The sequence below is a fragment of the Malaclemys terrapin genome, chromosome 15, assembly GCF_027887155.1.
Source record: "Malaclemys terrapin pileata isolate rMalTer1 chromosome 15, rMalTer1.hap1, whole genome shotgun sequence".
NCBI lineage: Eukaryota > Metazoa > Chordata > Testudines > Emydidae > Malaclemys > Malaclemys terrapin.
In genome coordinates this window covers 12,206,391-12,231,694 of record NC_071519.1, presented here as the reverse complement: position 1 = coordinate 12,231,694, position 25,304 = coordinate 12,206,391, and the positions used below count along the sequence as shown (strand labels likewise).

The window sequence follows — 25,304 nt, the reverse complement described above, 5'->3', positions numbered from 1 at the left end:
AAGTGGCACCATCCGGCCGGCTGCCCTGTTAGCCGCGCGTGCTCTGCATGGGGGGGGGGGGGGGAAGTCCGGACATTTACAAATTCCCCCCGGATGCTATTTTTAGCTCAAAAAGCCGGACATGTCCGGGGGAATCCGGATGAATGGTAACCCTACCTTATGGGATAATTACAGCTGGAGAAAGTCCTCACCTTGTCTGGGCACAGAGAAGGCTTTACTTAAGGTCACTCCCTAGCCTTGACTCCGTCAGGGGAGCAGCAGCTGCTCAGTCTTGATTCCCAGATCACAATGCAGGCAGCAGTGTCTGACCCAGGAAGCTCAACCCAATATCCTGAGCAGAGAGAGAGAGAGAGAGAGAGAGAGACTGAGTGGCTTCCCCGGCATTTAGTGATAAGTGAAATCCCCTCCCCACAGGGAGGCATCCTGATCTCATTTGCCCACATGTTAATCCAGAAACTGGAAATCGAGCAGGGGTGGGCAAACTACAGCCCGCAGGCTGCATCTGTCCCGTCAGACATTTTAATCCGGCCCCCGAGCTCCCGTCGGGGAACGGGTCTGGGGCTCACCCTGCTCTGGCGCTTCAGCTGCAGAGCGGGGTCAGGTCTTGCCCGGCTCTGCGCGTGCCACGGTTCTGGGTAGCAGAGACAATGTGGCATGTCCCTCCTCCAGCTCCTACACATAGGGACAGTCAGGGGGCTCCGTGCGCTGCCCCCACCCCAAGTGCCACACCCGCAGCTCCCATTAGCCAGGAATCATGGCCCATGGGTCTGCAGGGGCAGTGCCTGCAGACAGGGCAGCATGCAGAGCCGCCTGGTCACGCCTATGCGTAGGAGCCAGACAGGGGACATGCCGCTGCTTCTGGGAACTGCTTGAGGTAAGCGCCGCCCAGAGCCTGCACCCCTGACCTTCTGCGCACCAACCACCTACCCCAGCCCTAATCCTCCTCCTGCCCGCCGAACCCCTTGGTCCCAGCCCAGAGCACCTTCCTGCACCCCAAACCCCTCATCCCCAGCCGCACCCCAGAGGCCTCACTCCCCCACCCCACCAACCCTTGCCCCAGCCCGGAGCCCCATCCTGCACCCCAAACTCCTAATTTCTGGCCTCATCCCAGAGCCCACACACACACCCTCCCAATTTCGTGAGCATTCATGGCCTGCCATAAAGTTTCCATACCCAGTTTTCCCAACCCTGAATTAGAGTGTCAAGGGGGAATTTGGTCCATAACGACAACAGCCAACCACAGGAACGTGAGCTAACACCAGCTTTTGGCTAGAACATCTGCAGATGTCTGACCACAAGAATGCCATGGCAACAAATTGATGCATATGATAACAAGCTGAGGTCATTAATACACTAAGCTACTGGAGGACACCCCAACATTAGTGTGGAGAGGAAATTCAAATAAAGAAGCAGGAAGAAACCTCTACCGTATAAGCATCAGACATAGTGGCATCGGCAGAACATATTATCGGCTACACAACTCAAGAAAGGGAGCTGAATGTTGCTGTAGACAGCTCAATGAAAAACTCCATCCAGTGCACAGATGCCACCAAAAAGCTAAACCATGTTAGGATTCATAAGGAATGGGACAGAGAAAAACACGTAAATTTTTTATACAAATCAAAGTGGCAACCTCTAATGTCCTTGGACCACCATGGCTACTACAGCACTGCACACGGGATATTTTATATCTACCTCAGAGAATTGGGGAAGAAATAGGTCTAAAAAGAAATATTTGATAATGAGAGAAAACCTCCCAGATCTGAAGAGATTTTATATTAAGTGAGAATAGTGGGATAGTGTTACGGGACTGTATAAAGAATTTCAACAGAGTAATAATTCCCCCCCCCACACACACACACACACACATTCACATGGGCAGTAGGGAGCCCTTTGGGGAGGTGCTTTAAGAGGGTAAGTAAGGGGGGTATGGAGCAGGAAATCTCCCTGGCAGTGGGGAGGGGACCAGGGCCGGCTCCAGTTTTTTTGCTGCCCCAAGCAGCAAAGCGGAAAAAAAAAATAAAGCCAATCGGCGGTACTTCGGCGGTGGCTGAATCATGCTGCTTCATTCTTCTACCCTTCGCTCCCTCTCTTCCTCTTTGGCAGCACTTCTGCAACTGCTCAAAGAGGAAGAAAGGGACTGAGGGACCCGCCACCGAATTCCACCAAAGACCCGGCCGGGCCACCCCTTTCCATTGGCCGCCCCAAGCACCTGCTTCCTTCGCTGGTGCCTGGAGCCGGCCCTGGAGGGGACAGCAGCAGGGAGTGGCAGGTGACTTGCAGTTGCGGGGAGCTGCATTGGGCAGTTGTGGGTAGCAGTAGCCGGGACTGTGTAACCTTGGGCTGGACAGTCTTTAGGGACTTTTTCTTCCTGTGCCCCTCTATGCCGTGTTGCTGGCGGAGAATGGCCACCCCATCCCACCCCAGACGCAGCTGCGTCTCACGGCACTGCAAGCTCCACCCATTAAACCCCTTCTCATTTGAGGAATGATTCAGGACAACAATTTCACAATGAAAGACAGAAAATTTACTGCAGATTAAATGGGTGGGAAAATATCCCAAATCTGAGATTGTGACATTAACATTGGAGAATTAGAGAGAAAATGGGGCAAAGCCTGAAAAGGAGAATAGTGAAAGTGTCAATAATTGCGCCATCCTTTCTCTGACTCCTGGCCACGATGGGGCGCAATGTGGCGACCCAGTGAAGCTGATTTGAGGCTGACGCAAGGTAAGCAACGCCGAACCAGCCACCTAGGGCACTGGGTTGGAAGTCGGTACAGGGGGTGGGTCTGGGTTCCCCTACATCAGTGGTTCTCAACCAGGGGTACAGGTACCCTTCGGGGTACACAGGAGTCTTTCAGGGGGTACAGCAACTCATCTAGATATTTCCCCTAGTTTTACAACAGGCTACATAAAAAGCACTAGCGAAGTCAGTGCAAACTACATTTTACACAATGACTTGTGCACACTGCTCTGTCCTGTACGCTGAAACGCAAGTACAATATTTACATTCCAGTTGATGTATGTTATCATTAGATGGTAAAGCTGAGAAAGTCAGCCACGTCCAGTCATCCTGTGCAGTGACACGCTGGTATTGCTACAGCTGTAACCTGGGGTACACGAGACACACCCGACTCCTGAAAGGGGACAGTCACCCGGAAAGTGAACCGCTGCCCCCTACAGCGCCCCCTGGGCTGCCCCCCTGAGGCAGGAGACCCCGCCCACAGCCTGATCCCCCCCACAGCCTGATCCCCGCCCCCCTCCCGCCCACAGCCTGATCCCCCTCCGCCCCGCCCCGCCCACAGCCTGATCCCCCTCCGCCCCTCCCGGCCACAGCCTGATCCCCCTCCGCCCCGCCCCGCCCACAGCCTGATCCCCGCCCCGCCCCTCCCCCCTCCAGCCTGATCCCCGCCCCCCTCCCGCCCACAGCCTGATCCCCGCCCCGATCCCCGCCCCGCCCACAGCCCGATCCCCCTCCGCCCCGCCCCCCTCCCGCCCACAGCCTGATCGCTGGCCCCCGGGAGCCGGGCGGGTCCGATCGCTCCCTCTGGAGCCCTGGCACTGGCGGGGGCGGGGCCGATCCTGGGGGCGCTGCTCGGGCCCGGGGAGCAGCGGGGACAGGGCCAGAGACCCCGGGGCTGAGCCCCCGCCCACAGCGCAGCGCCCGGCCGAGGGGCGGGGCCGCCAGGGACCAGGCCCCGCCCCCGGGACACGAGAGTTCGCCTGAGAAGCGGGAAGGCGCCGGGAGGCTCCCGGCGGGGGGGGTCTGAGAGGCGCCGGCTGGGGGCGGGGCGGGGCTGAACCCGGGGCGCTCCCTTACCTGGGCTCGAGCGAGAGGCGCCCCGCCCAGCGTAGTTCGACTCTCCTCACAGCGGAAGTGACGTGTCAGGCTGCCAAGGCAACGAGCCCCCCCAGCCGCAGGAAGCGGAAGTGCCCCATATCCCCGTCCTCCCGCGCTAGCCCTCCCCGGGCACGCTGAGAAGCGCCGGGCTCTCTCTCACGCGCGGCCTTCTATTGGCGGAGGGGGGTGCGCGTCAGAACGCCCCGCTCCCTGATTGGCGGAGAGACGCCGGGGCCAGCGCGGGGCGGGGGAGCCTCAGCTCCGGGGTCTCTGGGCCTGACCCTGGTGCGCCCCCAGGAACGTCCCCCGGGGAAACCTGCGCGGAGACGTTCCCGTGAGCGGGGAATAGAAAAGCCCCTCCCCCCCCCCGTCTTTGCAAACCCGGCGGGTGGCTCCGCCCCTCGGGGTAACTGACCCCCCCCCCCCCCGCGCCCAGGTTCTGCCCCCGCCGCTGTCCGGCAGCGCCTCGCCCCTGGGTTCACCCTGAGTCCCCCCCCCCCCCCCCGCCGTCCTTGATTGTGCCCCTCAGCCTCGCTCCCGCCCGCTCCGCCCGCCAATTTCCGCCCCTTGCTCAGACCCTGCCCCCCCCCGGCCCCGGGAACAGCCTCAGCCCATGGTACTGACCGGCCCGCTTAGTCCTTGTGGCAGCCCCGGCCCCGGCGCTAGCGCCGCCCGCGGAGACCGCCTGCTCCGGCTGGGGACACGGGTCTCGATCCCGCCTCGCCCCATCTTTTGTCACCGTCCCCGCGGCTTTGTGCCCTGAGCGGCTGCCCCGCTCGCCCCCGTTACGGCCCCTGGGAGCGATGGGTCCTGGGAAGAAGGAGGCCGGGCTTGGGGAGAACAAAGCACCGAGATCAGACCCCGGGCAGCACGTGGGGGCGGGTGCTCGGTTAAACACAAGACGCTGCTTCCTCAGTCCCTTGTGATCTGGAAACCCTGGACCCAGCAGGGTCTGTGCTGGGGAGAGACCTTCATTAAAGCTCGTGTCGTGCCCAACCCAGGGTGGGACTAGCCCCCAGTGCAGCCCCGGACTCTGCCAACATCAACTGCGAGCCAGAGACTCCAGGTGACTGAGAGAGACCCCGGGGAAAGCGCTGGGGACGGGAAGGAAAGTGACTCTCTGCCCAAGGGATTCTCAGATGTTGCCGCCCCTGGGAATCTGCTCCTTAGTTGTTAAGGTGCCTGCCAGAAGCGTGGGAGCTGCTGTTCTCAGCTGCAGCCAGGATCCGCCCCGGTCACAACTGGGATTCCGATGGGGAAAGAGAAGTGGTTCCCCTTTGTGGGGTGGAGGTGGAGGTGTCAGGAAGGGAAGAGATGGGGGAAAGCCAGAGTTGTAGGGAGGGGAAAGACCGTGTGAAATGTGGTAGATTGAACTGTCTTTGTGCAGTCAGGAAATTCCAAGGGCAGAGGTGTAGGGGTGTGTGTGTGTCGGGTGGGAGTAACAGGGGGAGTGAATGGCATCCTTTCCCTGGTTGTGCCACTTCCCTCTGAAATATTGATTAAAAATTCCTTCTAGTTTTCCCCCTTTTCTCTCTCATTATTGCATATGGATAAAAAATCCATGGAGATTTCCCCCTTTCCTGTACAATTATTCACTCTCTATTCTCATTTTATTTTTTCTCCATAATTCTCAAATGGCCATTTAAATTCTCCTCAGATTTGGAGGCTTTTCCCACCCATTTTATCTGCAGCCATTTGTCCTTGTTTAGGTGGGAAATTGTTGTCCTGACTCCTCAGTCATTCCCCAAAAGGGGTCAGGGGTTAGTGGATGCTGTTTGGGGGAGTCCTCAGACACAGCTGTCTCTAGAGTGGGGTGGGGCTGTTCACTGCCAGCAACAGGGCATGGAAGGGGCACTTTTCTAGCATTTTGTTCAGAGACTTTGTTACTGGGAGACTATGGCCTTGTCTACACTAAAGGGAAAAGTCAATCTAAGCTATGCAATTTGAATTACGTGAGTAGCGTAACTCAAATTGATGTAGCTTAGATCTACTTACCGTGGGATCCACACTACGCGACGTCAATGGGAGACGCTCTCCTATCGACTCCCCTTACTCTTCTCAATTAGGTGGAGTACAGGAGTTGACGGGAGAGTGATCAGCGGTCCTCCCGTAACCCCTTAAAAATGTGTCTGTGGGCTTCGCCCTGGTGGGAGGGGCCAGGTCTACCCTATAATAAAGTTACCAAGCATTTTCCCGGCATGGCAGAATCTAGGATATCTGTTTGCAGAGAAAAAGCCCAGCAGGGGAGGGAGCAGAAATCATGATGTGAAATTAACTTACGCCAGTTCTGTAACATCTGCAGTTGCCCTTCTCACCCTGCCAGGCTGCAGAATGACATCCAGGTTTCGCTCCAGCTCATCCCATCCTCCCATGGGACAGGGAAGAGAAATGGCTGAAATGGAGCCGGTTCAGGTAAGGATTATTGGACGGTTTGCTGGTGGGTTCCTCCTGGAGGGAGAGGGACAGCAAATCACAGGATGGGGGAATGTTTGCGTAGTCTACTAGGAGGTTGGAGCGGGCAGGAAGTTCACAGGGTGGAGAAAGGGAGGAGCGGGCAGGAAGTTCACAGGGTGGAGAAAGGGAGGAGGCCAGGCAAACCTATTGGGACTTTTTAAATATGTGGCTTAGATTCTAGGAACAGACCCATGAGACTGGAATGTGGAAATTCCCTAATTTGTGGAAGAGGAAACAACCCACTTAGATGGGGCTAGGAAAGCTGACCAGATTCCCAGTGCTGGAGCCTGATCTGACTAACCAATGGTGGATTTGAAAGATGAAGGGGGCACCCACCAGTGTGGCTTAGGGGAGATGCGCCTCCCATCATATCCAGCTCCTCACAATGAGGAGGGTGTTGGGCTTCCTACCAAGGAGCTCTCCCTGGACCCTGTGAGGGGCTCCATCTCCTGTATCAGTCTGTGGCTAGTAGATGTGTGATGGATCTGCTGGGACTGGGAGAGACAAGGGGCTTCCTGTTTGTTTCCTCATCCTGGTGTTTCCTGGATGCTCAATGTGGTGTGGGGTGAGACTCTGTTGACTGCGAACCTCCAAGAGCTTCCATTTGATTGGCTCCTTTCCCCCCATGAATAGTGGTGTTCTGACTGGGGCAGCAAGTACTGAGTGCAGGGCTCTTGCTCTTTCAGGGGCCGGTGACCTTCGAGGAGGTGGCTGTGTATTTCACCAAGGAAGAGGGGGCTCTGCTGGACCCCGCTCAGAGAGCCCTCTACAGAGACGTCATGCAGGAGAACTATGAGAATGTGACATTGCTGGGTAAGGATTCCTGTCCCCTCGGTTCTTAGAAGGGGAAATGCAGAGTTAAGGTTCACGTCACCCCCACAATGCAACCTCAACTCTGCCCTGTTTCAGCAACGCCCCAACATGGCAATGACACGTACCAGCACTCTGCCCTCCACTGTTACAGAACACTTTGGAAACAGAGCACAGGAGCAGTATAACATAAAGTCTAACATCATCTTTTTGCTAATGCAAAACTTGAATTTAGATTCCATGTAGGGAACAGACGTTTCTGACACTTGGCTGGCAGTCAAACACTGATCCCGCTCCACACAAACCATCTCAGACGTGCAAAGTGGTATCACCCCTTTACCCTCTCCCTGAGGATTCCTTTTGAGTCATTGCCTTCACTTTGCCCTGACTGAACCCTGGAGACCACTAGCACATATGCCACCAGGCTGCTGACAATCTCTGGGACAAGAACACACCCTCGTGCCCCTTCACTGACACAACCTACAACACTCAGCACGGAAATGGGGCAGACTTGATCCCTCAAGGTTCACATGCACCTCTCTTCATATCACAGTCACAGCTCTACCAAGCTGCTCCAACTAATCCGTCCTTCATCAAATTACAGCTCAAGATGACACTGCAGACAGCTGGAGGGCATGCAGATAAATGCTAATATTCCAATCTCTGGAACACAACACAAACAGTGACATGTTATTTTAGTCCTCCTTTGTCTCTATTGTAGATTTATAGACTTTTATGGCCAGAAAGGACTATCAGGTCATTTAGTCTGAGCTCTTCTATAACACAAGAGACAGAATTGCATCCATTTACTGCTGTATTGAGCTGAATACCTTGTGTTTGACTAAAGGGTCTTCCAGAAAGGCATCCAGTCTTGACTCGAAAACTTCCTGAGATGGAGAATTCTCCGCTTCCCTTTGTAGTTTGTAAACCTTTGCACGAGCCTTACTGAACCTTTCCCAGTGGCTAGTGCCAATTCCAGGGTTATGGCAGGGGCGGAGCTAAGCTTGTATTGCAGGCGTGGCATGTACTTTAACTCTTCCTTTCATAGTTTTCAGAGGTTTACATTTAGCTGCCATGCACATGTTGAAAGGACATGAATCGGCACAGGGCAATTTGAACTTTGAATGAATGTAGTTTATGGGTATTTAATTACCTTGATTTTTTTAATGTTTTTTTTTTCTTTGCCACTATAACTGTGTCTACCCTAGAGCTTTTGCTGGCATAACTATGTTGATTTTTAACATTCCTAACCGACAGAGCTATCCTGGCAAAACTTTTAAGCGCAGACTGGGAAAAAATGTGGATGTGGATTTTAGATCACTTTAAAATATTACTCTTAACCCGAACATTTTGTTATGAGAGGGCAAAACTTCCTAGAAGAATATCTGCAGGATGCAAGACACACATTGTCTGAAAGGTAGTAGAGGCAGGGCTCAGTCTCAAAGTCATGAGTGTAAATCAGGTTCAGTGGCCACAGCACATCCCCTTGAGCCAACCCGTGACAGCAGATTGCTAGACATCCTCTAGCAGTTAACAGAGATTTCATCTTGCTGCACTAGTGCATTCAATGGCATTGACTCATCAGTTTGGCTTGTGCTCTTCTAAATTCCAAATTCTACAGTTATTAACTTTTTTCACTCCTGGTATCCCAAAGAGGCAGTAGGTGCCATGTATTAAGTGAGATAAATGCTAAGTTACTGGGATCAGTCGGGGGACAATGCGAACCATAGTTTCAGCCCCAGCTCCGTGCACGACAAAATTACAAGAGCAAGATGATTTTATAAAAAGCTGTGTAGGATGTGGGGGGGGGGGCTGTATTTTAGGAACCTCTTGATCAAATAACCCCTTATTTGGACAATTAGCTCTTCCCTAAATGGCCGTAAAAAATTTGTCCAATCCGAATAAACGGGTGAATTTGCGAGTAGTTAGAATAGTTGGTCTTTAAATAGAAAATAATGCTTCCATTGAGCTAGCTCCTGCCTCTCGGGGAGGTGGATGACCGATGCCGACGGGAGAACCCTTCCCGTTGCTGTAGGGAGTGCTACACTGAAGCACTACAGCAGTGCAGCTACAGTGTTTGAAGGGTAGACAAGCCCTGAGATACGACATTCAGTGACACCCCAGTCCCGCCTATTCCTTACTGCGCTGAATCCCGCCAGCCCATGCTCAGTGGTCCCGGGTTTCTCTCTGTGAATTAGAAGCCGATCCACGGTGACTTATTTTATGGCTGGTGTCTTAATTTTCTGGGACGTGGAGTTTGTGTCGCTGTGTTTTAGGAGCCCCTTTGATGAGTAGTGTCTGGCTGTGTCCTCCCTGCTAGGGTTGCCAACTCTCCAGGACTGGCCTGGAGTCTCCAGGAATTAAAGATTAAGTCATGTGATGAAATCTCCAGGAATACATCCAACCAAAATTGGCAACCCTATTCCCAGCAGAGATGGGGCTAGTTAAATCCCTCATAAGTAAGGCTACGATTTAGTCACAGAGGCTGCGGAAGTCAGGGAATCCGTGATTTCCAGAGACCTCTGTGACTTCAGCCTGCGGAGGTCGGGAGCTGTGGAGTACCCCCACCCATGGGAAGCCCCGAGCTTCTGGCCACCATGGGCGGCGGAGGAAATCCCACAATTCCAGGCTGCCGAAGAAAGCCCCAAGCTCCCAGCTGCTGCGGGCAGCGGGGCCCCCGGAGCTGCAGGCGGTGGGGGTATCCTGCGGCTCCTGGCCCTTGCAGGTGGTGGGGGAACCCAGCAACTCCACACTGTCGTGAGTGGCAGGGGCCCCCCAGAGCTCCAAGCCACTGCAGGCGGTGAAGCTCCCAGCTGCTGCAGCCAGGAGGAGGCCCGCAGCATCCAGCTACAGGGGGCGGGGGGACCTGGAACTCTGACACCCAATGGAGCCCCAGCGCTCCCAGCCAACCAGCAGCTGCTCAGCCGTTACAGGCGATGTGGGGACCTGCAGATCCCCATTTTGTCAGGGATATTTTTAGTAAAAGTCACGGACAGGTCATGACGTCTGTGGATTTTTCTTTATTTCCTGTGACCTGTCTGTGACTTTTACTAAAAATATCCCTGACAAAATCTTAGCCTTACTCATGCACGTTTGATCACCTAGGGAGCTGCCCCCAGGATTTTACTGGTTAAAATGGGCTGGGGTTAAAGTAATAGTATCTTCTTTGTGACGAATGTCCCATGAATTCCCCGATCTCGCTTGTTTTCTTTCCCCGGAGCAGGGTTTCCAGTGTCCAAACCCGATGTGGTCTCCCAGCTGGAACAAGGGGAGGAGCCGTGGGTCCTGGATCTCCAGGGCTCTGTGGAAAGAGGGATCCTGAGAGGTGTCTGCATAGGTGAGGAATCATTAAATCAATTCCAGAACTCTCAGTGCCTGAAAGAAACAGCTGGGACTCCCTAAAGACACCCTGTCAGCTCTTGGAGTTTGGGATTATCCCCAGGAGGTATTTTATCCTCAGGGCAGCTGTCACAAATGGCTTCCTATGGCTCCTGATTGACACCTGGCAGTCGTTCCCTCCCTGATGGGAGGCGGAGGTAGAACTCAAAAAGAACAGGAGTACTTGTGGCACCTTAGAGACTAACAAATTTATTAGAGCATAAGCTTTCGTGGGCTATAACCCACTTCTTCGGAGGTAGAACTGGTTCCCTCCTCTCTCCCCTATGGAGAAGAGTTTTGGAGAATTCAGCTACTAGTTCTTTTTTTTCTCTCTCTCCAACTCTAATTTTGGTTTGTTTTCCCCTTTTCCATCCCTGTTTCTGAGGTTTCTCTCTCTATCCGAGCAGGTGCTGGGATGGTGAGTGAGAACGAGGAGCAGAATCCTCAGCAGGAAGATGGTGAGCAAGTGGAACCACATGGGGGATTATCACAAAGATCCAAAAGGAATGTGTCCAGGCATCGTGTGCAGGGAAAAGCCTGTGAGAGGGAGCACAGGCCAGAGAGAGAGCAGAGAAACCAGCCCAGAGAGAAAGAGGGTAAATCCAATTATTGTCAAGGAACTCACAAGGACCTCAAGCAAATCAAAGCCCAGCAGATAAAACCTACAGGAGAGAGAAAAAACACATGCACCGAGTGTGGGAAAACCTTCACTCTGAACTCCACCCTCATTAGACATCAGATGATCCACATGGGAAAGAACCTCTACAAATGCTGTGAGTGTGGGAAACAGTTCAGTGAGAAATCAAACCTTATTAAACATCAGACAAGTCATACAAGAGAAAGATCCTATCAGTGTTATGAGTGCAGGAAAAGCTTCACTCAGTGCTCATCCCTTATTAGACATCAGAGGATCCATATGGGAGAGAGACCCTACGAATGCTGTGAATGCGGGAAAAGCTTCACTGTCAAATCAGATCTTAATAAACATCAGAGGATCCACACAGGCGAGCGCCCATATGAATGCTGTGAGTGTGGGAAAAAGTTCACTTGGAGCTCAGCGCTTATTAATCATCAGAGGATCCACACAGGAGAGCGACCTTATGAATGCTGTGAGTGCGGGAAAACGTTCCTTCAGAGCTCAGGCCTTCTTAATCATCAGAGGATCCACACAGGAGAGCGCCAGTATGAATGCTGTGAGTGCGGGAAACAGTTCAGTAAGATTTCAAAACTTATTAAACATCAGACAAGCCATACAAGAGTGACACCCTATGAATGCTGTGAATGCAGGAAAAGCTTCACTAAGCGCTCAACCCTTATTAGACATCAGAGGATCCATATGGGGGAGAGACCATATGAATGCTGTGAGTGTGGGAAAAGCTTCACTGCCAGATCAGATCTTAATAAACATCAGAGGATCCACACAGGCGAGCGCCCCTATGAATGCTGTGAGTGCGGGAAAAAGTTCACTTGGAGCTCAGCGCTTATTAATCATCAGAGGATCCACACAGGAGAGCGACCTTATGAATGCTGTGAGTGCGGGAAAACGTTCCTTCAGAGCTCAGGCCTTATTAATCATCAGAGGATCCACACAGAAGAGCGCCTGTATGAATGCTGTGAGTGCGGGAAACAGTTCAGTAAGATTTCAAAACTTATTAAACATCAGACAAGCCATACAAGAGTGACACCCTATGAATGCTGTGAATGCAGGAAAAGCTTCACTCGGAGCTCATCCCTTATTAGGCATCAGAGGATCCACACAGGAGAGAGACCATATGAATGCTGTGAGTGTGGGAAACGCTTCACTGTCAAATCAGACCTTAGTAAACATCAAAGGATCCACACGGGAGAGCGCCCGTATGAATGCTGTGAGTGCGGGAAACGGTTCACTTGGAGCTCAGTGCTTATTAATCATCAGAAAATCCACACAGGAGAGCGACCCTATGAATGCTGTGAGTGCGGGAAAAGTTTCATCCGAAGCTCACACCTTAATAGACATCAGAGTCTTCACAAGGGAGATACACAGCATAAAAACTTTGTGTAGGGCAGAAAAAATACATTTTTAAAAAGACATTTGCTAATTCTTACATAGTGATCTTTTAGGGCTGTTTGCACCATTTGCATCACCGTGTTCTCTCAGCTTCCTCAGGTGAGTTGCCCGCTTTTCCTTTTGCAGGTCACTCTTCTCAGGGGTGAATCCCATGGTCCTTTCTACTAATTCTTTTCTCCTGTGAGTCATGGGAGTGTGTCCCTCCTGCCAGGAATGTCCATCAGCCCTTGCTGGGGGAAATAGGGGTGACCTCAAGTAGCTACACTGAGCAAAAATCGACCTTGGCTTTGTCTCCTCTAGGATTTTCCATGGAGTTGGCCTGCTCGAGGTAGCTATCCTCATGTAAACACACAGATAGCTTTGCAATGTTGACATAGCCCAGGTACAATGGTTGGGGTTAGCTAGCACCTTCCCCTTTGACCTGTCCTAATCGACACCAATATTCATAGTCTAAACAAGCCCTGAGGCTCACATTCAAACTGTCACCCTACTACCAGAGCAACTGTTAATCACCAAGTTCCCCCTTTGGCAACAGATTGTCTCATTCCCAGTTGTTCTCACACTGGTCCAGGTTGTGCTGGACAGCAGGTTGTTTGTTTGTTCACTATTTTTCGTATTTAAAATATATTTAAATATAACGAAGAGGAGGCACAGCAGTGGGACAAATGTATTGTTTCGGCCTTTGTGACAAAGGAAGGAAATGGGCTGAGTCAGATGGATTCCCTCCTTCTCCATGACCATCACTATGCCTGTTCCCTCCAACAGCGCTGGTGTCTGTGTGAGCCACAATGGAGTTTATCCTCCCTTTATTCTACCCCCCACCTCCCAAAGAGTCTCTGCAATTTGATCCTAAATCCGACTCCTTAGGGCTAGCGATGCAAGTGTCACAGACCTGGATGGGGAATTCCAGTGGATCCGAAACACAGAGTGATCATTCTGTGCTTTTATCCCTGTTTCCATCTATTGGCAAAGCCACTTCTGGACATTTTCCTGCTGATCTGGGATTGTCAGCAGATGAGAAGGGTGGCAGTTTTCCTCCATTACGATGTTGCTAATTATTTTTCTAAATAACACGACTCCATAATAATGAAGTGCTGTTGAATGAAGCAGGTTTGAATGGATCAGAGGAGAAAATGATGGGGGAATCTGCTCTCCTGATTATTTTTGAATAATCAGAGGTAATCCGCTCTGGAATTTCACTTTGTATGAAAGAGAAAGTGACTTATACTGCTCTGTGTTGTGGATTGTTCTCTCTCTTCTGAAGGCCATTTCGTCACATTATTGAATATTAGTTCTCTGGGATGTGGCTCGGATTTATCAAGGACTTTGGGACAAATGACTGTTTGCTAAAAGAGTCCTTCCTTATTTTAGTTGTGTCTTTCCCCCACTGCTGCATGATGACATGAAAAAAACTCAAGTGCAATTCACTCATCAGGAGAAGATGCTCCAAACCGTTGGGCATACTGCCAAGGCAACAGTAGTGGGTTTAGGGCTCCACTCTGAAATGGTGAACAACAGCACACCCCAAATTGTGCAACTAACTGAAGTCACTGGGTGCGTGTGTCCTATGATTTGGGAAACGCGGTCTCTGTCTGTGTTGATTTGGAAAAAATAGAAGTTCATTTCTGGTGAACTTGCCCATGAGAGATGCTGCAAATGTGCACTACAGTGAACTCCGTGTTGAATGTGATATAGTTGCAGAATATCTATTTTTAATATACTCTGCTCCTTTGGTGACTTACAGGGATTCTGATGCAGGAGTGTTTCTAGTCCCTAACTTGGACCTGTGCCACCAGTTCAAATAAACAAATTGGGTGTGTTTGGGGAAGCCATTCCTCACTAACACTGCTCACGTTTTGGGTGGTTTTGTAAAGGATTCAATTCCAGAGAAGGGTAAATGTACCCTGACCATGGCCAAGGATTTGGCAAGAACTCAGTTTGATATAGAAGGTACCCAGTAGTCGATTTTTGCCCCAAAGAAGGAAGCTGTGGTGAACTACAGTCCAGGTAAAACTGTTTGTTTTTTAACACTGCTCCCTAGTTCAGTGTCTCAGATTACACTCCCAAGGGTTGCCATGGCTTAATTGGAAGGTCCTTCACTATTTGGATCCAAAGTTCCATGAGGCAAAGTGAGAAATAGTTGATGCCTTCAGAGGACATTCCTTCGCCAGCCTGATTGGGCAACAAGGCGTTTCATGCTGTTGAAATGGTGGTAACTGATGAGGGAATGCATATGCCAGGTTCCAATTTCAGACTGCTGGACATACAGACGTTGAGTCCTGATTTTAGGCTTTTGTCTCGTAGTTTTGCTCTTGTGTCTTATGCAGTTGTGCCACTTTGCCTCAACTTTCTGCTTCTTTGAAAGAGTGGAAGGTGTGAATATAGAGTTGAGGTCCTTTTTCTCAGGATGCAAACCTTCCCACATAGCATGAGACCCCTTCCACTAACACTTATGTCCAAAGCCCCAGAGATAAATGAACTCACAGATGTGGAAAGCTCCTATGCTGGTGTAGATCACATTTACACAGTGCTCACTTGGTGGAAATGGGGATTAAAAGGAAACTAACACGTATGATAAAATTTTATAATCTTTGAATATGTTCTTGTAACCAGTGAAAATGAAATTACCGATGAAGTTAATTTCAGGTTTAAAGCCTAATTTAGTGATAACCTGAATTATATTGGAACACTGTGACTTGCATCGGTTTGCTTTTTGCAAGTAATATACAAAGTGGTGGCTAACCCTAAAAAGTTTATTTGATGTAAAATACCCCTGTGGACTAAGGCATTCTGCAGTACATCATCACTCCAAGGTTGAGGTGGTGGAATGGGTGAGAAAACTAGTGTATAGGAGAGCACAGAACCAGACTTCGGTTGTTTCTATTTCAAATGGAATATGTTTTTGACAACCTTTAAAGTAAAATTATGTAAGGAGACAAGTTGTGAAACCTTTTACCAAATTAGACTGTACGGGTCACTCAGTTCCCCTCTTCTCTGCAAAGCAAAGATGTATAATGTCTGTCATGAGATGTCCCTGGTTCTTTTTAGGAATGGCAATGGATGCATGATGCAATAGGTTTTTTCTGTTGTTTTTGCCACCTGTTATTTTTCTGGGAGCTGAGACCCCTTTTCCTCTTTTGAGGAAGCCAGCTGTTATGGCTCAGCCTTTTAACCCCCAAGCCAAGCTATGGAAACTCCTCCAAACTGTCCTTGGTATTTTCATTTTTGAGATCTTTGGGGTGCAAATCTCCACATTGTACGTGGTTCACAACAACCGATCTTTTAAGAAAACTGCTGGGTTAAGTGGGACTCTTCCAAACTGACGATAGCCCACGTTCTGCCTCACTTGAAATGGTTCCGGCCACGTTGTCTGTAACCAAGGCGTCCTGCACTCCTCATTTGCCCGGAGACTTCAGGGGAGTGACTGTAATGTGGGGTGAGCTGGAATCAACCAAAAAGACCAAAGTAAAGGTGGAAGCCCTTTTGTACCAGCAACCTAAGAAAGATGGACATGCCGGGACCCTGGAACTGATCCCTTCTGGGGAAAGAAGTCTTAACATCAACAACAGGCTGTGCCAGCCTTGACCTGTCTTCTCCTACCTGAGAAAGCTTGCGAATGTGGAGTACTGAGCCTGTGACCCCATCTCCTGAGTCCTCTAACTCCCACTCTGTGAGTCCAGAGTTAGTCAATTGTCCATTTCAGTGTCTTGTTATTTTTTCTATATTTCCATACTTGTTTTTATTAACTGGGAGACGCCCCAGCCTTTCTATTCTACTTTGATTTTTGAGTGGGTCTCAGCGTGTGCATGTGGGTATGAAACCTGCCACATCCACGCAGGGGAAGAGCTACAAATAATAATTCCCTAATCTAAATAAGCCAAAAATGCTGCCCTACAAAATGATTGAACGTGCTCCTTGTTCTGTGAAAGTGTTCTAAGAACCTAAGCTGTCGGATAGATACTGTTAAATACCTGTGTATTAAGGTCTGAATCTGTATCTGTACTAAGGTTTTCATCTGTGGAAGCCACTGGGAGAAGGTTAGCCACATACTGGTGAAATCTAAGGCAGAAGCCCTGAAGTTGTGGCTTAAATAAACTGGTGTTAGTATTGAAATATTGCATCGGCTCAGGGTGGATCACATTGCCTGGGTGAAGTTCTCTAATTGGGATTAATAACTAAATGAGCAACTGCCTCCTTGGGTTCCTGCTTTAGGATTTATAAGGGTTGATTTTTTGTTGTATAATTCTGATGATTTGGCTGAACTGATGACTTGATTCCAAAGCAGGATACTTGTTAACTGATGGATTTCCTGATCTGAGCTGAACGTGATCACGGTATTGTATACCCTAGAGCTAGCTGAGTAGTGTTCATAATACTTTAGGTTTAGGAGGTGTGTTCTTCATTTTATGTGTGCATTTTAATGAAATGTGTAAAAGGGATATTGAGTCATGTCTTTCAATAAGCGACATGGGCCAGAACCGTAGAGAATGTGGGTGAAAATCAAGCAGCCCAAAATGGAGCCTTATCAGCTCCCTCTATATTAATCTGTTGGTTCTCATATAGGAACAGCTGGGTGGGCACACATTTCATCTCCCACTGCAACCTGGGGGGGCTCAGAGCATCGTAAGGAAAAATGACCTCCCCTCTCAGGCTTTCAGGAGTAGTGGGGGTACACATGGGCCAGGGGCCATGTGTCTGCCTGCTGGGGGGAGGGGGGGGGAGGAAGGAGGGGTAGTAGAGCTTGGGTGGTGGTGGATTTCTCTGCTGTCATCACCAGGCCTAGCTGCCACACCCATGTGGTTTGGCCTGGGGTTGTCATGTCAGGCCCAGCTGAGATTGGGGGTCTCATTTGAAGGGTTCTAAGTGGAGGTGACAGGGCTCGAGCAAGCCAGAAATGTGGGGGGCGGGGCGGAGGTTCTCTGGTTCGCTCGACCCGTCCCCAGCAGCCACACCTGGGTGGGAAGCGGTGACAACCACCACCTCCCAAGGGGGACTCTCTCACAGGCAGCTGCCATGCTGCACAAAGGCAGCCCTTTGGAGCGGCCACCCTCAGCTGGTGGGAGAAGCGGCTCCGTCCTGCCCCCTCTGCTCCCCATAGACACTGGTAGCAGGGTCCCTCTGCTCAGCCCAAGTTCGGGTCATTGCCTGTGCCCCTCCCCCTGCTGAGGTGTCCACGAGGGCACAGGAGCTCCGGGGAGACACTGTGGTGCTGAGAGTCTCCCTGGGCTGGGGCTGGCCCAGAAGCCTGTGATCCCCATTACTGTGGCCCCCAACCTCTCAGGAACTGGTGGGATTGGCTGCCCTGGCCTGGGATGTGAGGCTGGAAGGTTCCTCCCAGAGGTGACACGTGGGGCACTCCCCTCCCTTTACATTGTGCCCCTCCACTATCAGCAGGTCTGAATCATTTCTGCTGGGAGGGGTAGATTGTCCCAGTCACGGTGTATATGTACACCCTGTCCCTTGTTGGACAGGCTCTCAGGCTCTCCAGCTCCGGGAGGGGGTGTGCTGATACCTCAGTTTCAGCCTACCAGACTGCATTGGGTCTAGCCATGATGAGATTCACGGGTCAGGGTCAAAGCGGCAGCCCCCAGATGCAGGGCAGCATGGCCTAGTGGCCAGACTCCATATTAGCAGCCCCCAGATGCAGGGCAGTGTGGTCTAGTGGCCAGAGTCAATATAGCAGCCCTGAGATGCAGGGCAGTGTGGTCTAGCAGCCAACATCAGAGGGGTGTGGCGGCCCAGGTGGGGGGGGGGGGGAGGCCTGGGACCATCTGACTGCACCGGGCCCTAATCCAGGGCTTTGACTAATGGAGTGGGCCAGCACTGGGTCAGCGAGGAATGCCACTGGATCACGCTGACCTCACACGGGTAGGAGATACCGAACTTCCTGAAGTTGCAGTCCATGAGGGACCAAGGGCTCCCGGTTCCTCAGCGCAGGTAACTCCCTGGGATCCTGATGGCAACGTATCTTTGGGCCGGATCTCAGGATCTCTGGCTCCAGCAGGAAAGGGCTGAGACGGCGCCTCAGCTGGAGCCTCGCCCAAAGATCCTCCTTCTCTGGTTGTCAACCCAGCCTGAACCGGGCTGCTCCCTTTTATACTAGCATAGCGCTTGGAGCATGCCGAGTATGGTCTGAGGGGCAGGAACTCCTCCGCCCATAGTGTGGGGTTACCCCAGACTAGTCCAGAAGGAGTTATGTATGCCTGTGGTGGGGCGGCTGCCTCACCTTCATGAGAGAGGGGGCTAGAATAGGCCAGAGCGGCTGCGCAGGCCAGCAGCCAATCAGGGCTAGGCTAGGCCCTACCTAAAGGCTGCACAGGAGCGCAGCAAGCAGTGTCTCCCAGGCCTTCAAAGGGTGAAGGTCTGTCTCCTGTGTGAGGAGACTAGCACCTGGGACAGCGCAGTGCTAGGCAGGCTCTGGGGAGCTGAAGGGAACTCCAGCCCACCTGCCAGGCTGCAGGCCCTGAGGGAAGGGCCTAACCAGTGCAAAGGGGCCAAAGGGAAAGCGGCCCAGGGAGAGAGACACACAAGGGGAGAGACGAAGGGCAGGAAGGCTGCTGCCAAAGGGTCCCTGGGTTGGGACCCAGTGTGGAGGGCAGGCCTGGGTCCCCCCTTGCACGTGCACCCAGCCATTGGACATGGCAGTAGCGGACTGCACCAGACCCCTGACACAAAGGGTTAGACGTTGGGGTGTGGTTGATCACTGTGGCTGGGGCACAGAGAAAGACTGGACTAGGGGGCACTGCTGGAGGGCAGTGGCCTGAAATGGATGTTGCCGAGCAGGGAGCAACACAGGTCCGGACACCAGCAGAGAACAGACCATGGATGGGACACCACCAGCAGAGGGTGCTCCCCATAGACTCAGCTAATTCCCAGAGCGACCAGCGGGAGGTGGTGTGTTCCAACCCCATCACAATGCCCCATCACACAAGACCGCCCTTAAGATGGACCCCAAAAGGCAGTCCGTCTCTTCCCCTCCCAACCTAGAGAAGAAGTCTGCATTGGCGTGGGCCTTACCCAGTCGATGACATACGCAGAAGTCATATGGCTGGAGGGAGAGGTACCAACGCATTATCTGGGGATTTGTCTCCTTCATGCTGTCTAACCATCTGAGAGGTGCATGAGCAGTAATGAATGTGAAGGTGCTGCAAAGTAAATTATAACGTAGGGCATCAAAAGCCCAATTCACGGCCAAAGCCTCTTTCTCAATCATTGAATAATGGGTTTCTCTGGGAAACAACTTATGGCTCAGATACAAAATGGGGTGTTCTTCCCCGTCTACTTCCTGAGACAGGATGGCCCCCAGTCCCCCTTCTGAGGCATTGGTTTGGAGCTAGAAGTATGAGGACTAAAGAAACAGCTAGCATGGGAGTCAGAGTCTGAAAGGCCTCTTCAGTTTGGTCAGCCAACGCACTTGCTGGGGCTGGGAGCTCTTAGTCAGGTCAGGTGGGGTGGGGTGCGATTGTAGCCCAAATGGCATTGTGATGAACTGGAAGAGGTCATATGGTGTGGGAAGGTCAGTATTCGCCCGGGAGTTTGGCGTCAGGGTTATCTGCCAATACCCTTTTGTTAAGTCCAGGATCAACAGATATTTGGCTCTCCCTACCTGCTCTAGGAGTTCTTCGATGTGTGGCATCAGGTGTGCATCAAACCAGAAGATAGCATTGACCTTTTGGAAACTGATGCAAAAATCAGATGTTCCTATCTGGTTTTGGGTCCAAGACGATTGGGCTCCACCATTCGCTTCATGATTGTTCAACCACTCCTATCTTGAGCATCTCCTCCAGTTCCTGGCAGACGGCAGTCCACATTTTCCGGGGAAGAGGCCAATCGTCATCCGTCCCTCTCTGTCCCAGGGGTGTTGTGATGTGATGGTTTATGACGGTCCATCCAGAGTGGGTTGACAAGACGTCCGGGAAGTCCTGCAGGAGGTGCTGTAACTGCTCTCATTTTGCTCTTCTCTAGTGGCCCAACAAAATCCATTCTGACACATTCAAAGGGTATGCCCACCACTGGGATATAAGGGGGCCTCTGGGTAAATCCATAAGTTCATGGAGGATAGGTCCATCAATGGCTATTAGCCAGGATGGACGGGGATGGTGTCCCTAGCCTCTGTTTGCCAGAAGCTGGGAGTGGGCGACAGGGGATGGATCATTTGATGATCCCCTGTTCTGTTCATTCCCTTTGGGGCCCCTGGCACTGGCCACTGTCAGAAGACAGGATACTGGGCTAGATGGACCTTTGGTCTGACCCAGTATGGCCGTTCTTATGTTTATAAATAAACTCCCCACCCCAAAAGTGAAAGCTGGGAGCAGCACCAAACTCATGACATATCACCCTCAAGCTGTGTTGCAGTTAAGAGCTCCGTCTGGGGCTAGGGCATGCGCTGTGAGCTGACCTCAGGTATGAAACTCAGGGAGGGCTACAGCCCCTACATGCTCCCCCTAAATGGTGCCCCTGCAGCCAGGAGGAGCAGAAGCACCCAAAGCAGGGGACCTCTGGTCCTCCCAAGATTGAGACTTTCCTACAGTTTGACTTGACTTTCTCTGCCATGTACTGACAGACTGTTTGAGCCATCTTCCCTTCTATCTCCCAATCTCTTCTCCTGAGCGTCATTCTTTTTACCCTCTTCTCACCAACCCATCCCCCTCTCTTTTCCCCATCAGTGGCCTTCTCCCTTACCTTCACCTGGGCCCCTCCTGATTAAACCCAACAACAACAACACTCCGTGGCACTCACATGCCATTGGCTGCCCTCACACTGTTTACTCTACTGGGGTGTTCTACCCCTTCCCCATCCTGCATCTGTCTGCTCCTCACGGCCAGGGCCGTCTTCCTTTTCTGTGTTTGTACATCATCTAGCACAACAGGGGTCTGGTCTGTGACTGGGGCTTCTAGGGCTAAGGGAATAGAAATAACAGCATTTCTCTAAACTGGTGGCACAGGTGTCAGTCAGGAACTAGACACAAGTCGGGCTCACAATCTCTGTTAACGGGGGGAGGGATAGCTCAGTGGTTTGAGCATTGACCTGCTAAACCCAGGGTTGTGAGTTCAATCCTTGAGGGGGCCACTTTAGGAATCTGGGGCAAAATCAGTACTTGGTCCTGCTAGTGAAGGCAGGGGACTGGACTCGATGACCTTTCACGGTCCCTTCCAGTTCTAGGAGATAATTAAATTAATGGAGATATCCTATCTGAGGTGGAGTTTCTAAGCAAAAATCATTACTTATTTTCCTGCACCTCTCATCTTCAACACTGATTGTATTTTACACACATTTGCAGTTCCTACTGAGGGGTGAGTTCAACAAAAAAAAAACACAGTTCTATTTTCTCCACATCTCCATGAGTAGGGACAGCTTTCCCCAAATTATTGAATTAGGTAGGAGATGACTTCAAACGTAAACTTCTGTAAAGCTGTGACATAGCAGGATACCATCCAGACTAATGAGCAGCTGTGTCACCCCTGCCCTCAAACCCTGGGTGCCTTACAATGACTTGATGAAATAGATCCCACCTAGGCCACTCACAAATAGCCTTCCAGCATGAAAGACTCACCCTGAGTGTGTGTAACTGTAGCCTGCCAGCCACACTGGGGTTACACTCTGCCTCTCCCCAGCCTTGGTTATACTGCACGATAACCCCCCAACACACTCCCAGTCCCAGATTTCCCCCAGAAATGTATGTCCTGTACTGCCCAGCCCTCTCCTGGACAGCACACAATATTTGAAGACCAATAAACCTTTAAGAGAATAATCTGTCAGTTTATTATTACAAATAGCAACTCAAACTTCAGTTTAAATACACTGGCTTATATAAAACAGAAAAGTTTAATAACTACAAAGAGGGATTTTTATGAGTACAGGAAATGAGGCATAAAAGTCAAATGGTTTCAAGAAAAATAAAGAAAATGCTTACTAACATATTGCTAAGAAATTATCTGTTTCAAAGCAGATTTTTCTCAGCAGATGCGTCAGTAGTCTTACTGACCAAACTCTTTAGGTCAGGACCCCTCCATCAAAGCACAATGGTGGTGCTATTTTGTCATCTCAGATGCAGAGAATACAATGGATAGGAGGAGCAAGGGGTGTTGGGGGGGGGTATCTTCCCCTTCTTTTTTTGGTCCCTGCCACCTTTCCTGCCAAAGAATGGGCACTTAGCAGGTAATGGTCCATCACCCTTCTTTACATCTGGCTGAGGCATCAACTGCCCTTTGTCTCTGAGGAACTGTTTTTGACCACTCCCCAGATTTATCTGGGTAGCATTCTATTAGGCACGATTTCAGCTTGTTTTTATTACTTCACATATAACACTGATATGTGTATTTTGCCATGATATTGTTGATTAGCAAATGATGAATTTTAAATGGTATCCGAGAAGACATGCCTTGTACAAAAATTACTGCATTAATGTGTAGGGTGTGAACACAGGGGTATAGTCTGTCACAAGAGCCTGGGTCACAACTGCCTTGGGAAACAAATACATGGGCCTTTTGCCCAGTTCCTAGTCACTTATTGTGGCTTTCTCTGCCCAGATCATCTGAGACAATATTGACCTTAAATAATTGAACAACACTGTGATTGTATTCAGTTATTTCAGTTAGTTTCACAATTTGGGGTGTGCTGTTGCCCATCATTTCAGATGGGAGAAAAACAGTTGGTAACACGTCCAATAGCTTGGTATTATCTCCTGTTGACTGAACTGAAATTGAAGTTTCTCCATGTCCTCATCGAAGGAGGCAGGGGAAAAGCAAAAATAAAATAAAGTATACAGTGCTCACTTTATATTAGTTTTATTAAATATTTGCACTGCAAAAATTATAAAGAAATTGTATTTTTCAATTCATCTCCGAGATTGCACTGCAGTACTTGTATCTTGAAAGTGCAACTTTCAAATGTACATTTTTTTTGTTACATAACTGCACTCAAACAAGACAATGTAAAACTTTAGAGCCTACAAGTCCATTCAGTCCTACTTCTTGTTCAGCCAATCACCAAGACAAACAAGTTTCTTTACATTTACAAGACATAATGCTGCCTGCTTCTTATTTACATCACCTGAAAGTGAGAACAGGTGTTTGCATGGCACTTTTGTAGCCAGCATTGCAAGGTATTTATGTGCCAGATACAAATGTTTAGCGTATGCCCCTTCATACTTCGGCCACCATTCCAGATGAGATGCTTCCATGCCGATGATGCTCATTCAAAAAATGCATTAATTCAATTTGTGACTGAACTCCTTGGGGGAGAAATGTATGTCTCCTGCTCTGTTTTACCTGCATTCTGTCATATATTTCATGTTATAGCAATCTTGGATGATGACCCAGCACATGTTGTTCGTTTTAAGAACACTTTCACTTCAAATTTGACAAAACACAAAGCAGGTACCAGTGGTGAGATTTCTAAAGATAGTTCCAGCACTCGACCGAAGTTTTACGAATCTGAAGTGCCTTCCAAAATCTGAGAGGAATGAGGTGTGCAGCCTGCTTTCAGAAGTCTTAAAAGAGCAACACTTCAATGCAGAAACTACAGAACTGAACCACCAAAAAAGAAAATCAACTTTCTGCTGGTGGCATCTGATTCTGATGATGAAAATGAATATGTGTTGATCCACACTGCAGTGGATCGTTATCAAGCAGAACCCGTTATTGGCCTGGACGCATGACCTCTGGAAGGATGGTTGAAGCATGAAGGGACATATGCATCTTTAGTGCATCTAGCACGTAAATATCTTGCGACGCCAGCTACAACAGTGCCATGCAAACACCTGTTGTCACTTTCAGGTGACATTGTAAACAAGAAGCAGGCAGCATTACCTCCTGCAAATGTAAACAAACAAACTGAACAAGAACTAGGACTGAGTAGACTTGTTGGCTCTAAAGTTTTATATTTTATTTTTGAGTGCAATTATTTATTGTATATAATTTTACATTTGCAAGTTCAACTTTCATGATAAAGAGATTGTACTACATTAGTTGTATTGGGTGAATTGAAAAATACTATCTTTTGTATTTTACTGTGCAAGTATTTGTAATAAAAATAATATAAAGTGAGCACTGTTCAGTTTGTATTCTGTGTGGTAACTGAAATCAGTATATTTGAAAATGGAGAAAAACATCCAAAAATATTTAATACATTTCAATTGGTATGCTATTGCTTAACAGTGCAATTAATCACAATTAATTTATTTTTATTATTCTTTAACAGTGAGACTAATTGTGCAATTAATCATGATTAATTTTTTTAATTGTGAGATTAATTTTTTTCATCGCTTTACAGCCCTAGTTTTATTATTTTCAAAAGTTCTATCATCATCATAATGGAAAACTAAACAAAACAAGCTCAACCTCTTCACCTGCAAACAATCTCATCTCAGTAGGAAAAATCCTAGAAGAAGCTTTCCCAAACTGGGATTTGAACTCCCAGTGACCAAGCTGTGTTTGACATCCATTCAAATTCCCCTTGCAGGTCTGTGACACTGTCATCTCAGTTTCAAAAATACTGTTTTATGATCAAAGAAAATAAAATGTGATTCCCAAGCAGAGGGCTGAGAACACTGAATCATAAGACACAATGACAGGTGGAGGTGTAGTAAGTGGAGAAGATAAATTCTGTCTGGCTCAAACAGAGGAAACATTACTGGGGTAATTTGGAAGGTGGGAATCCCTCCAACTCACCAATTCTTCTTTAGGTGTCACAGAGGTTGAAATTCCCCCCCCCACACACACACCCTCCCCCATCATTCATCCTGCTCCTTCTGTTATATTTAAATATATTCAA

The 25,304-nt window shown here is 49.7% G+C and overlaps 2 protein-coding genes across 10 annotated transcripts in view; one reads left to right on the top strand and one right to left on the bottom strand.

The window, feature by feature from the left end:
• The window catches only part of LOC128823027 (zinc finger protein 501-like), a 65,730-nt gene that overhangs the window by 21,969 nt on the left and 18,457 nt on the right, over window positions 1-25,304 (bottom strand). For 4 of the 9 annotated variants that reach the window (XM_054005039.1, XM_054005046.1, XM_054005047.1 and 1 more), the window contains exons 2-3: window positions 3,010-3,137; window positions 192-331 (exon numbers count right to left, since the gene is read on the bottom strand). The gene's annotated coding sequence lies outside the window, so the exon portion shown is untranslated. Of the gene's footprint in view, window positions 1-191; window positions 332-3,009; window positions 3,138-3,820; window positions 4,260-4,465; window positions 4,549-25,304 lie in introns of those variants that run through there. The other 5 variants (XM_054005043.1, XM_054005041.1, XM_054005040.1 and 2 more) reach the window with 5 other exon arrangements.
• Window positions 4,826-16,969, top strand: LOC128822989 (zinc finger protein 883-like). Its single transcript, XM_054004952.1, has 5 exons — window positions 4,826-4,907; window positions 6,165-6,253; window positions 6,982-7,108; window positions 10,329-10,442; window positions 10,891-16,969. Exons 2-5 carry the CDS (start codon window positions 6,173-6,175, stop codon window positions 12,522-12,524), a joined length of 1,956 nt encoding a protein of 651 aa, XP_053860927.1. The 5' UTR covers window positions 4,826-4,907; window positions 6,165-6,172; the 3' UTR covers window positions 12,525-16,969.